This window comes from Apium graveolens, chromosome 5 (genome assembly GCF_009905375.1).
Source record: "Apium graveolens cultivar Ventura chromosome 5, ASM990537v1, whole genome shotgun sequence".
Lineage (NCBI taxonomy): Eukaryota > Viridiplantae > Streptophyta > Magnoliopsida > Apiales > Apiaceae > Apium > Apium graveolens.
In genome coordinates, this window is record NC_133651.1 from 149,052,223 (window position 1) to 149,064,814 (window position 12,592).

Sequence of the window (12,592 nt, forward strand, 5' to 3'; positions counted from 1 at the left end):
TGTATTGACTTGTCGAGGTCTCTGAGTTCTCTATAAGTGAACTTGGTTTGTCGAGGTCTCCAAATTCTTCATGTAGATATGACTTTTCGATATCCCTGAGATCCCTATAGGTATTTTGACTTGTCGATATCTCTGAGATCTCTAATGAGAAAATTGACTTGTCGATATCTCCAATCTTCACATCTTCATTTTGACTTGTCGATATCTCTGATTTCTCTAATGCAGAAATGACTTGTCGATATCTCGGAGATCGCTATATACATTTTGACTTGTAGATATCTATGAGATCACTAATAATAATTTGACTTGTCGATATCTCCAATCTTCGTGTCTTCATTTGGCTTATCAATATCTCTGAGACTTCTCCATAAGCTATTTTGCACTTCTCGATAAGTCATTCTGGAGTTCTCGAATGACTTCTCTATATGACTTGATCTGTGATTTGTAGATATCTTAACTTGGAATTTTTTTTCCAAAATAAATTTATTCAACTCCAAACTTCTTCATGATTTCTATGAGGCATGATCTTCTTGATCTTTTTCCAGAGTTTATTCTTAGGCTTGAGACTGTTTACAGAAAAATACTCCAGTCTAATCTTTGACATTTTTACAGACTCAAGTAATACAGGACAAAATACAAATTTAGATTATCATGCAACTAATTCTTAGGGTTGTAAATTTGACTTAGTCTTGTTATATACAGGCATGTCTTGCATAACGATATATACACAGATGAACATTTTATAACAAACAATATCATAAATTCAAGAAGTTAACAGTTAAAGGATATAAGTCTTGCCTCATTGATGCGAATGCAAATGTGAATGCAATTGCGAAAGCAACTTCAAGGGTCCTGGGTTGGTCCGATAACCTATAAACAACAACATAAGCCGGAATTAATCCTCGGTCGCTTAAGAAACTAAAATTTACTCATGCATACCCTAACACTCGCTTTTACGCTTAAGGATTTACATTAGTCGCTCGAGTACCCTCGGCTCCACCATTTTTATAAAATTTATCGTTAAACATTTTAAGGCAAATCCTTCGCGAGGACTTTACTAACTGCCAAATCAACTAAACATAAATGTTTCGTGTTTCAGTAAGTAATTTAGGGGCCTTAAACATGGTCTCAAAGTTACTCGAGGGATAAGGGTTCGTTCGCGAAACGCCATTACTTAAAACGGTCGTTTCTCCTAAACCGTACATCGGATCAAAGCGACCACATATCAAAATGAAGCCTAAATCATAACCTATATAAATATGGAAGTGGTTAGTTCTTATCAGTGGGTGTTCGGGTCCCTTTAAAAAAATGGTCATTATGACGGGTATAACTTAACGATTTCCGGTTTTTATACTACATTAAAACCAACCCATCAGCTCACCATCCACCTTATACTCCCTCCACTCAGTCAAATACTCCTTAAATATTCAAGAAAACCGTGACTTAACTTCAAAACACTTCAAACAATTCATCTAATCAATTACAAAATCAATCCATGCTATATACAACACCTACATGTAGTAATATCCAAGTTCCAAGCAATTTAATTCTCAAAAATACTATTCATCCAGATCTTTAACTCTATAAATGAACATAAAATAGTGAGTGGGTAATAAATTTATACCATAGATGAATAGCTTTTACTCCTAGCTTCGTTTTACGTGTAAGTATGCAAGATTCGGTGGAGAAATGAGTAGTCTATCAGTCCATCTTCTTCTTCTTTTTTTCAAGCTTTTCTTTCTTCAAAAATGGGGGGGGGGGTTTGATCTTGTTGCTTTTGATCTTGATTTTTATGAAATGGATACTTGATGGAGATTAATACTTGCTAAAATATCTTGATTTAGCTTTTAAATAGTAATTATGTCATTGCTTGCATAACTCCTTTCCACATGTCCATTTCCTGTGGTGTGAGGGTGTCTTCACTTTCAACCATATATTTTAGCTTCTCTTAGAAGCTTCCTTCCCATGCTACTTGTATGTGTTTTCCCCTTGGTCGTTTATTTGTTTTACGGTTCGCTTAACTCTCGTTCTCATTGATCGTTTGGGGAATGATATACGGGATCTTATCATTTGGGTTTCCCTAAGTCCTTCTTAATATCCTTTATTCCTTTAATAATACTCTGCTATAAACATTGAATTTAATTTCTGTAATCTTATTACCTTATACTTAATTCTTTCGGTATCTGGTGGATTTTTGGGAAAAATCAAAGTGTCCGAATTTGAATTCTAACGACCTTTACATACACTTATTTATATTACGGAACACTAATACGAACTCAAAATTTCCATAACAGAACTCCTTTATAGGGTGGTCTGATAATTTTACTCAATTAGCAAAAGTTACTATTCATCAGGGTTTCAAAAAAAATTAAAAATTGGGGTTATTACACTTTGTCTTTTTACAGTCAATTAATTATCACTACAAAGCATTTAGTCTGTGAAGTTCATGTAAGCCAAACTCATAACTTGATTTCTTGAAAACACTCAAAAACCTTTTTAAGTAAGCAAACTCCAGAAACACATATTCACCCCTCGGGTGCATTTTATACCTAACAACACACGTACACACACACACATATATATATATGTGAATTATTTCATTTATAGTATTCATAAAATGTATGATAATATTGATTTATATTGGTGTTTGGTTGCGTACTTACATGCTACAGCGTGCATGAAAGATTAGTATAGACTAAAAGAGATAATCTTGGTAAACTTTCTGTATCAAATGTAAGCAGGTGGGGTCTAGTATGTCCAAATATGTGCATTTGTTAATACTGATTGAGGGAAGGGGAAAGTTATAAAGGTTAAGAACAAAAAATTAAATAACAATTGTAAAACAAATTTTATTGAAAACTATTATATTATGTGGTAGTTGAAACAACCACAAACAGTTTAAACAACTCTTATAAATTGCCCTCGGCAATGGATAACTAGGAATACCGCTACATATATTATTTTGGCTTAATGTCAAATATCGAAAAACATATAACACACCAATATCACCACGCCCCAAAAATTACTACTCATATACACAAACAAATACATTATTCACCACTGGTCGATGACATGAATATGTCGTAAACAACTTCAGCTAAAAGAATATCAATTCATGCAATGTAGAATATGCTCGTGCATTCCACGGTCTACAGAGCTAGTTTATCCAAATTAGTTATACAATATAGGTCGATGCTCCATGAATAACAATTTTATATAAATAACAATAAGGAAAACACCGTAGAATCATACACAAAAACATATTTAGATTCTAATTTTCTCGCCAAAAAAGGTTTTTAATGAATAAAATAGAATCTAAAAATAAATTAGATTGAAATATAACATTATTACACATAATTTCATTGTAACAAAAATATATGAAAGATTCTGTATTGGATTTTGCATTGGATTCTATGTCACACCTGATTTCTACGTTGTATTTGATATGTTAAGTTTAGTTTATGTTAAATATTTTGATTCTATTTCTAACAAAATATACTTTTTATAAAAAAATAAAATATTTTGATGATGTTCTTTATTGTTATTTATATAAGGTGTTGTTTGTGGTGTACAACTCATTAGATTTATATATATTCAAATTTAAAATCAACTATTTTGTATAATTTTTTAGAGTTGAACTATTTATAATATTTTTATTTGTACTATATAATCAAATTTTATGTATTATAAAATAAAGTTTAAAATTACTTATGTGATTTTAGAATAGTTCATCAGCAGAATTAGTTATAATGATAAAATATGTTATATATTTTAAATTAAAACTATATTTATTATAAATAAATGTTAAATATGGGGATAATCACATATTTAACATATCCACTAAATCTCGAAGTACATATGTGTTTTTTAAGAAATAGGTCGCATGAAACATGTTTTTCATGCGTATAACTTATTAGAGCATCTCCAATAGGGTTGCCAAGAGGTTACAAAACTTATGTGGTATAATACCCTTGGTTGCCTACCTATTGGAGTTGGGAGGTTGCCAAAAGGTTGCCTACCTAGGTTGCCAAAACTTAGCAACCCCTTGACAACTTCTTAAATTAGCAAAAAATCATAAAAAAACATCCAAAGTGTATATTACTCAACCCACTTTTATATTGAACTAAATATAAAATTAATATAGAGGGACCAAATGGGCAACTTTTAAAGTTGCTTAACTATTTGAGAAAAATTTGAATAAATGTTGCCAAAAATGACATGGATGTGAGAGATAATTAAAAAATAATATATTTAATGATTTGTCATCGTTTGACAACTTTGTTAGAAATCTCTATTGGAAATGCTTTTTTTTATGCTTTTAGAAACACAAAAGACAGATTATCTCCACATCAATCTAATACTCATCTAATACTGCATACGAATTAACGTGTTCAGCAAATATTTTGGGCCAAATTTTCTATATATGCTATATAAGATCATAAAAATAAAAAATGTGATATTTTGGTGACAAGTCCTTAAATATTATATTTATTAACATATGTGAAGACTAGTACCGGTTCATAATTCATGGAATATAAGAGGATCCATTCGGAGACAAAATATGAATCAACGAAGTTGGGCATTTTAAAAAATTAGTTGATATAAGAACAAACAAGAATGATTTGTTAACACATAACTTGGTCTGAGAATACTAAATACCCCACTCACTGAGTCTCGCAAGACGGCATTTAACTGATAGCATCCGTTTTGGTAGACCAGACACCTCTCTCTCTCTCTCTCTCTCTCTTACTAAATTTCTGATCTGAAGGTAACGGATAATTTCTTGCTGATCATCGGCAGGTAAGTTTCATCCATACTATTTTTCTAATTTCTTATACCAATTTCACTATCTTTTTTATGTGTCCGCCTATGTCTTTGTTTGGTATTTGAGTATTTTGATCATATGTTCTTTTTTTATTATTGTTGTTGTTTAGAGGTTGTTTTGTGTCTGCAGTTTATGTTCTGCGCACTTTTTTGGGGTGCTTGAATTTTACTTTTTCGAATTCATCAGATTGCTTGCTTCTTGACTATCAAATTAGACTTCTTAAATAAAAATAAAAATTATTCAGATAATTGAAGAATTTGGGAAGTATAAAGCTCACAAATATTCTTGCTCTCTTTGCTGATCTGCTAGTTACAAATATGTTTGCTGGTCTATATAGTTTTATAAATTTATATATTTTATCAAGGGTAAGAGTTAAAACAGGCTCAAAATTTATAGTGAAATTTTTTAATAAGTAATGGGAATATGCGATTGGGAATATAGTTTTGGAAGGGTAACACAATACAACAAATGATTTCATAATTAATGAATTTGATACTTAGAAGAAAATAATCCACCAATCTTTAATGGAACTGAAGTTGACTTAAAGTGATAAATTTTCAAATTTATTCATCCGAAGAACTATCATGGCTATCCCCCACAACAGCACGCATTTCATTCTCTTGGTAACAGTCATGTGTATAAGTTTACACACAAGAATACAAACTACATTTCACACTAATTTGAAGAAAAATCCTGTGTCGGGTGTAAAACTTGTCCTCGTCACTTTTATTGTGGAAGATAGCAAATAAAATGACAAAGAACACAAAACTAGTTTTGTAAAATATATCAACAGATCCTTCATCGGAAATGTTACTTACACCATTGTATAACGTCACTTACAAGCAAACCATTTTATAGCGGCTCGTGTTCTGAAAAAATCAGAGTCGTCCATTTTGTGTTCCTTGCTTTCTGCACCTTAATTAAGCCATAATATACTAAAAATAGTGTGAAAAATTATAGTTGCCTTTAAAGACATACTGCAGCGTATTCATCTAGTGGGACTGATTCTACTTTTTGCAGTTGTACTGCGGAACATTCATCTAGTGGCACTGGATATAATAGAAGCATCAGTCCCAGCTTTTGCTCAAATGTTATGACCTAATGGCTAATCCTCACACAGTAATTTGATAATATATTGCTACTAAACTTCCATCCTGTGATAATGATAAAATATAAAAAATATAATCTTCAAAACAATCTTTTTACATCAGCACCGAATTCGGCCCAATGATTTTCTCACCTAAAGATTTCTAGGATAACTTTAAATTTAAAAATTTTCATTAAAAATTGTGAAGCAGGTAGTTGGAAGGAGACAGCTTAACCGTGGACCTCAATCTACTGGGTGTATCAGCTCTAACTTGTACACATGGACCAGAGTAATCAACTTAATTTTTGTTTGATCTTGATAAAAACTATATCATTGTTTTTCTCCGTACGGTTCTTTTTCCTAGTTTACCTTCTCTAGTGCAAGTATACTAATTTATATTGTAAAGAGCAGCAAAGCCCGTATCCTTGAAGATTGGGAAATTAAAAATAAGTGAGCAAATATTCACACATCTAAATCACATTCTTTAGATAGCAAGAAATACATCCATCTTGTTGGTTTTCCCATGAACCGGTGACAATCAGAGATTGTGAAGAATGAGCATATATATATTTCACATATTAAATTCTTCTAGACCAACACCTTTAATTTGGTCGGATAATATTTGTTATGGGGACAGAAAGTGCTCAATTTTTCTATTTATCTTTATTGTTCGATTACAGACGAAATATAAGAGTGATTGTAAGTAGTTTACGAGAATCGGAATCAGTAAAATACTAATAATTTTCCTGGTAAATTTCAGAGTAGCGAGTATTCTTTTACTTTTTCATGTATCTAGTTACTGATATGCAACTTAAGCATTCCTACTTATCAACCAGATTTATTAGTTGGAAATCGAGTAAATGCAGAGACTATCAAGAGCTTTTTTATTAATCAAGAGACAAGAAAAGAAATGAATAGCCTCTTTTTGACTTTAAAGTGTAAGTTTCTGATTTATAACAGATGCGACTATCAAGGAGGGAGATCATTCGAAAAAGGGGCTTGAATTGGTGAAATCAGCGTCAGATAAGCATCTTGACCTTCTGAGGCCATCAGCTCGTTATTTTTCAATGACTAAAGGTAGTGGTTCTATTTGCTTTCTTTATACAATACTTTTTACTTCAAATATAATTCAGTGTGTGTAATTGAATATCTTTGGAGATGCGCCTTGTGTCTTCTTACTGTAATCATGCAAAATCTACATCTTTGTTCTTTCTGTATTCTGTTAAGAACATAAATGTTGTCATGTTTAAGATGTAGTCACAGCCTCCATTGCTTTAATGTATCAATTTTGTCACACTCACTTTTTAACCGGATTTCTCTACGTTTTACTAAAGCAGACATCTTTACTGTCCAGATAAAAACAATCCTTATCTCTTAGTTTTCATATTTATACTTAATATCTGGCATGAATTTAATCAGAATATATATGTTTTGAAATACCCTTGCACCGATATTATGCAGTTTTGATGTTGTCACAGATGTATCTCTAAATCAAATTTTGCAATATATTAGATTTAAGAATAATATTTATATGCACCATATAAATCGACTCCATTACATCATTTTTGAAATTTTCATCAAGCATGCGAATGAAATTCTGAAACAAGTTATGGAAATGACAGGACAAACAATAGATGCTGCAGATCGGGAAAAGGGCAGGTATACCCTTATAAGGGATGTAGACGAATTCCAACAAGGAATCTATGACAAACCGCTTCCATGCTTTGGCTGTGGAATAGGATGGTTCTCGTAAGTATCTTGCAACCTATTGATTCCTCTTTTAAATATGTTGAAGTTTCAAGTGATTATATGCTTCACTGTTCAGTTTTCTTCTGGGCTTTACATTCCCATTGATGTGGTATTATGCTACAATACTGTATCTCGGAAACTATTATCGGAAAGACCCTCGAGAACGAGCCGGCCTAGCAGCTTCTGCAGTTGCTGTAAGTTATTTCCTTGTGTGTGTTCTAAAAACCAAAAAGTTGTGTCTAAATTTGACTAAAACAATTAATTCTTACAGGCTATGGCATGTACACTTGTGCTGTTGATCATAGCAATTGTTATGCTATTCCAGTGATGGTTACTTTACAGCCATGTTCAGTTTTTGGCAACCTGACCCTGGGAGTGACGTTGTAAATAAGAAATCCAGGTGCACGCTGAGTATATTCGTAAACCAGAGGTATTTTAGACAAGTTGCAACTACGGGAGTGACATCAAACCATTAAAGTCATAGTTTCCATTTCATTGAGCAACTATATAGGTGTTTTTTTTGCACAAAAACTATGTTGTAAACCAGGTTCACATTACAATGTAACTATCATAGTTTATGCAATTAGTGGGTTGCAAGTTATATGCATCCCAATATGCAGGACTGCCGGACTGGTGTCATAATATTTTTAACTTGTGAAAGACAAGCTATACAACTCCATTATCACTATTAATTCAACTCAAGAACCAAATTCATTAAGAGGGTAAAATGATAAATTACAAAACATTAAAGTCAAAATCAAGTTGGATTAAATGAGAACTGAGAAAGAAGATGCAAAGTCGGTAATAATTCATATACCTATCCTGGAAGTTCCAAAAAGCAATCACACAAGGGCCACCTTCTCCACCAAAATGTACATGTTAAGACTTGCAAGGTTATCAGAATTCTGAGCTAACAAAATGACCATAGCCATGTAAACTAAACCAATATGTATTTCACATATTTAGAATTGACAACTCTTAATTAACAAATCAAAACAAGTACATTCTCTTTCTCAAAAAAATATGAAATCAACAATAATGTAGCATCCAAAACATGTATGACATTCCCTCCGTGGCTTTTGATCGGTCAACATGGATATATAGAATAAGAAAGACACGTAGTTCATAATTTACTTAACCAAAAGTAAATCGATGAGTTAAATAATCATCTTAATTGGTATAAGTATTATGCCGCATGATCGGTCAAGGGAAGAAAAAACATATTAAAAAAAAAGATATTTTAACCATCAAGGTCTTTTCAATACATTCAGTTGTATACTGATGATCTGCCTCTCAACTTTTCACTACTAAACGAACATATTTGCCATCAACTGTGAATCTGGAGCTTGAGTTTATCTGCAAAAGCAAAGAAAATCATCAGTACCTAACAAGGAGGAAATCTCCGGTACAAGCTTTAACTCACCTTTTGCTCAAGTGTTTCTTTGACTTTGCTCTCATCTAGAGTAAACTCAGAATCCACGAGGGCCTTCTGAACAATTTTTTGTAGTTTTCTCAATTTTTGGACTCCGTCTGGATTCTGCCTCACGTGCATCAATGAAAATGAATGTTATTTATTTTGAAGTAATTGCGGAAATGAATCTTATAGGACTTGCACATGATTAGAGCTATAGTAATATAAAAATTGAAGGAAAAAAGAGCAACTAGTATCTGCTTCTACTACAAGATGGTTAAGCTTTCTCCTAAACTATAGTTCATTTTTTAGACACACGTGACATAAGTTTAGCAAAACAATAAGTTTTAGATGTCTTCATACTCCTCCAAACACTCCAAAGACTTGTATGCACTTTAATATACGTGCACACATTGATGAAAGAGCTATGATTTTTTACATCAAAGTTAATTCAGGCATTTAAGAAACCAAATAGCATAATTATCACAATTAAACAATCATGTCTAGAGTACACAAGGGATATAAACCAATGTTTCTTACCGATTCCAGGGCTGAAGTAATCAGCTTCTTCCACTTAATATTCTTCTTCACTTTGACAGAAGATTTAGTGCCCATCACTTGATCACCTTTACCCACACTATGCTTGGATTTCTTTTCCTTGCATTCTGTGCCGTCTTCGTCATTTCCTACTTCAACATTCTGTATATCACTTTCATGTTTTCTCTTCTTACTTGATAGAGCAATTGTGCTTTCGGTTCCCATTTTGGAGCCATTATGCGCAAGGTGAACTTCTGGCAAATCTGATTTCTTTGGTTCCACTACATCTTGATTTCCGACTAATTGGTCCTTCAAGTTGCTCTCAGCAGAAACTTTGGCGCTTGGAGTTAATTCTTCTGGTTGTTTGGGTGGTTGCTTTGATGCATGGAATGCTCTAGCCTTCGCTCTGTGCTTCTTACCATCGGCATGGGAAAGAAGAGTTTGCCTGCTTGTAGCACTGGTATTGCAGAGACTGCAAAATCATATACATACCAACTTAGGACACCAATGATGGATAAGAGAAAAAGTTTGTCGAGCCACAACAATAGCAAAACCAAAGCTTGAGTATGCTTCTTGTCAAATTAAGAACAATCATTATTCATTGGTGAAGAAATTCCCTATTTTTAATTCGAGAAGACAAATCTAAGTTATAATAGAAATTTTGAATATATATGTATTCGTGAAAGCTAGAACCTCCATCATTTTTTTATATGAAAAGCAGAACTTATTATTGGAACGATGATAAATACTAATCGGATAATCCAAAGCAAAAAATATCTTTCCCATGGATCAGCGGAAAAATAATGAAATACATCCATATCGCATCTATCATCCACAACCACATACCAATATATAAATATCCTGGCACTTTTATACTATTCTAGGTAATTGCAGACGTTCAAGGATAGAAGTAAGCTACGTCAGATGAGTTAAAAGAAGTTTTTAGAGTCATTTTTGAGAAGTTATATTTATTGGTCCTCTAGTAGGTAGAGATTCACTCTGCCAAACAGCTTATGCTACTTCACAATTGAATTCCATGGACATATCACAGGACAATAGCCAGAAAGTATAGCATAGAGCGTAGACAATATACCAGGACACTCACCACTGCCTCAATAGTCTTCATATCTATCTGTACTTTATTTTAAGCTCATTCAACATCTAACAATTAAAAAGGTTTTTAAAAACCCTTATCCGGATTGTTTGTCCTCACCTACAAAACCATGGAGGACGTTCTGACAAACCAACATTGATATCAACCTCCGGTTTCATTTTTGAGTCACTCTTGGAATTCGGAGTTGCATTTGCTGAAGTTTTAACTTGACCCTTTGGACCATATTTTTCCTGAAAATAGAATGCAAAAATCAGATCATTTATAAATCAAAGAGTGATTTTAATTGAACTATTGAAGTCTTAATTGCAACTGATCATAGAAATAATATAAGATTGGTATTTGACTGTGATATTGTTTTACATGGTTATTTACTCCATACTGGAGTTGAGACAAATATTGTGATTTATGAGCTTGATAAGCAATTGAGCTTTTTTTCTTCTCAAGCATATAAATAATCCTATTTTCGCTTCTTTCAGTAACCTGATAAACGGTTACTACGACTAAAGTACAAATCTAAGTTTCATGTTTCTAGCACATGTACAACCTGTTAACTAGAAAACTCTTTCATCCTCTAGTAACAAGTGTAAATGTCAAAAACACTACTCACTAGTTCCTCTTCTATGTCAAACTAGGATATGTAAAGTTCAATCCAAGCATTGTCCAAATTTGGGTTTACAAAGCACAACTATTGTATAAGCTTCAATCAATGTGAAAATTTAAAAATTCCTTAGTTTGACTGGCAAAGTATTAATGATTAAAAATATATAACTATGTACCATAATCGTATCCACTTGGTGCTTTCACAAATAGGCTCATATGGGATTTAATTAATGGAGGGAGGAAGGTGACCAATTAATTGACAAATTTATAGATAGAGAAAATCGCTGATTAGAACAATCAGAAGTAATTAGCATAAAGCGAATATATGCAATTTGGGTTAAACTAACATATCATATAAGCAATGAAAAAAACATAGGGACTAGGAATGATGATAGTGTGATGATGATCCTCAAATTACTCCACATAGCGAGATGCACTAGAGTCTAGAGTTAAGCATTTTAATTAGTTGGCTTAAGAAAAATATAGTGGCATCATCAGTCAACCAAAAATATAAAGCACGTTACAATAAGAATATAAAATTCCTTGTTGAGGAGGGAATGAAAGAGAGTAAACGAGCGAACCATTTCAGTGATGCATTGTGTGTGAGCTTGAACACTTTGCTGGCCAAACACTTGTCCGCAGTCAATGCACGATAGCTATTCATTACAAAAACAAATTAAAATTTATACAAATATAGAAAATTGAACAATCGTAAACTTGCATATGTAAATCATAAATACAAGGGGAACGAACCTTATTGGCAGAGCACATTCTGAAGTGGCCAAGAAGCTTAGGCTTCTTAAGATTATCTCCGCAATCTTCGCACTGAAACCACACCATTTTTTCTGTGTTTGCTCAGATGTGTTCAATTTCAAATTCAGCTAATTAGGGCAAAGATTTGGGGTTTTAACTATTGGGTAGGGTTTTAGGACTACTGGATACTTACATACGGGGCGGGCCTAATAGTTGAGTAAGGCCCAGTTTAATGTAAGCGACCCATCTTAAACTCGAATAAACTTTTAGCATTGTATTGTATCGTGGGTTTGGTTTGCATTTGATTTTAGTACATGAAAAATATTCCATCTTTCTCAACTCTTTTTTTTTTTAGTTCTCTTTAAGAGCATCTTCAGCGCCTAGGGTCGGATTCCATTTCCCAACTGACATTTGCTGAACACCTCAGTTCAAAGTGGGTTTATTAAAAAAGTGACTCCAATTCATACAATGGTAGAAGCCCATTTTTTATGTATTGTAGGACATTCTGTATTCTTA

The 12,592-nt window shown here is 32.8% G+C and overlaps 2 protein-coding genes across 6 annotated transcripts; one reads left to right on the plus strand and one right to left on the minus strand.

Annotated features, from left to right (window-relative positions):
• The first annotated feature begins 4,529 nt into the window (after window positions 1–4,529).
• LOC141724565 (uncharacterized) lies at window positions 4,530–8,340 on the plus strand. Of its 5 annotated transcripts, none has more exons than XM_074526744.1 (7): window positions 4,530–4,800; window positions 5,846–5,944; window positions 6,121–6,201; window positions 6,873–6,989; window positions 7,535–7,661; window positions 7,738–7,855; window positions 7,933–8,340. In XM_074526744.1, the coding sequence occupies exons 3-7, from the start codon at window positions 6,192–6,194 to the stop codon at window positions 7,987–7,989; spliced, it is 429 nt and encodes a 142-aa protein (XP_074382845.1). In that variant the 5' UTR covers window positions 4,530–4,800; window positions 5,846–5,944; window positions 6,121–6,191; the 3' UTR covers window positions 7,990–8,340. The 5 variants fall into 5 exon arrangements, with proteins under 5 accessions (XP_074382845.1, XP_074382844.1, XP_074382842.1 ...); XM_074526743.1 differs by having other exon boundaries at window positions 6,124–6,201; XM_074526741.1 differs by having other exon boundaries at window positions 5,846–5,915; window positions 6,124–6,201.
• Window positions 8,341–8,762: 422 nt separating this feature from the next.
• LOC141724566 (uncharacterized) lies at window positions 8,763–12,236 on the minus strand. Its single transcript, XM_074526746.1, has 6 exons — window positions 12,077–12,236; window positions 11,905–11,979; window positions 10,823–10,953; window positions 9,613–10,081; window positions 9,085–9,198; window positions 8,763–9,017 (listed from the first exon to the last, which is right to left on the minus strand). Exons 1-6 carry the CDS (start codon window positions 12,161–12,163, stop codon window positions 8,955–8,957), a joined length of 939 nt encoding a protein of 312 aa, XP_074382847.1. The 5' UTR covers window positions 12,164–12,236; the 3' UTR covers window positions 8,763–8,954.
• Window positions 12,237–12,592: the final 356 nt, after the last annotated feature.

Coding starts and splice junctions, on each gene's coding strand:
- LOC141724565 (XM_074526744.1), top strand. Junction 6,990..7,534: donor TTATTTTTCAATGACTAAAG/GTAGTGGTTCTA, acceptor TGGAAATGACAG/GACAAACAATAGATGCTGCA. Junction 7,856..7,932: donor TAGCAGCTTCTGCAGTTGCT/GTAAGTTATTTC, acceptor TAATTCTTACAG/GCTATGGCATGTACACTTGT.
- LOC141724566 (XM_074526746.1), bottom strand. CDS start 12,163: ATGGTGTGGTTTCAGTGCGAAGATTGCGGAGATAATCTTAAGAAGCCT. Junction 10,082..10,822: donor CGTCCTCCATGGTTTTGTAG/GTGAGGACAAAC, acceptor ATGATTTTGCAG/TCTCTGCAATACCAGTGCTA. Junction 9,018..9,084: donor AAGAAACACTTGAGCAAAAG/GTGAGTTAAAGC, acceptor TTGCTTTTGCAG/ATAAACTCAAGCTCCAGATT.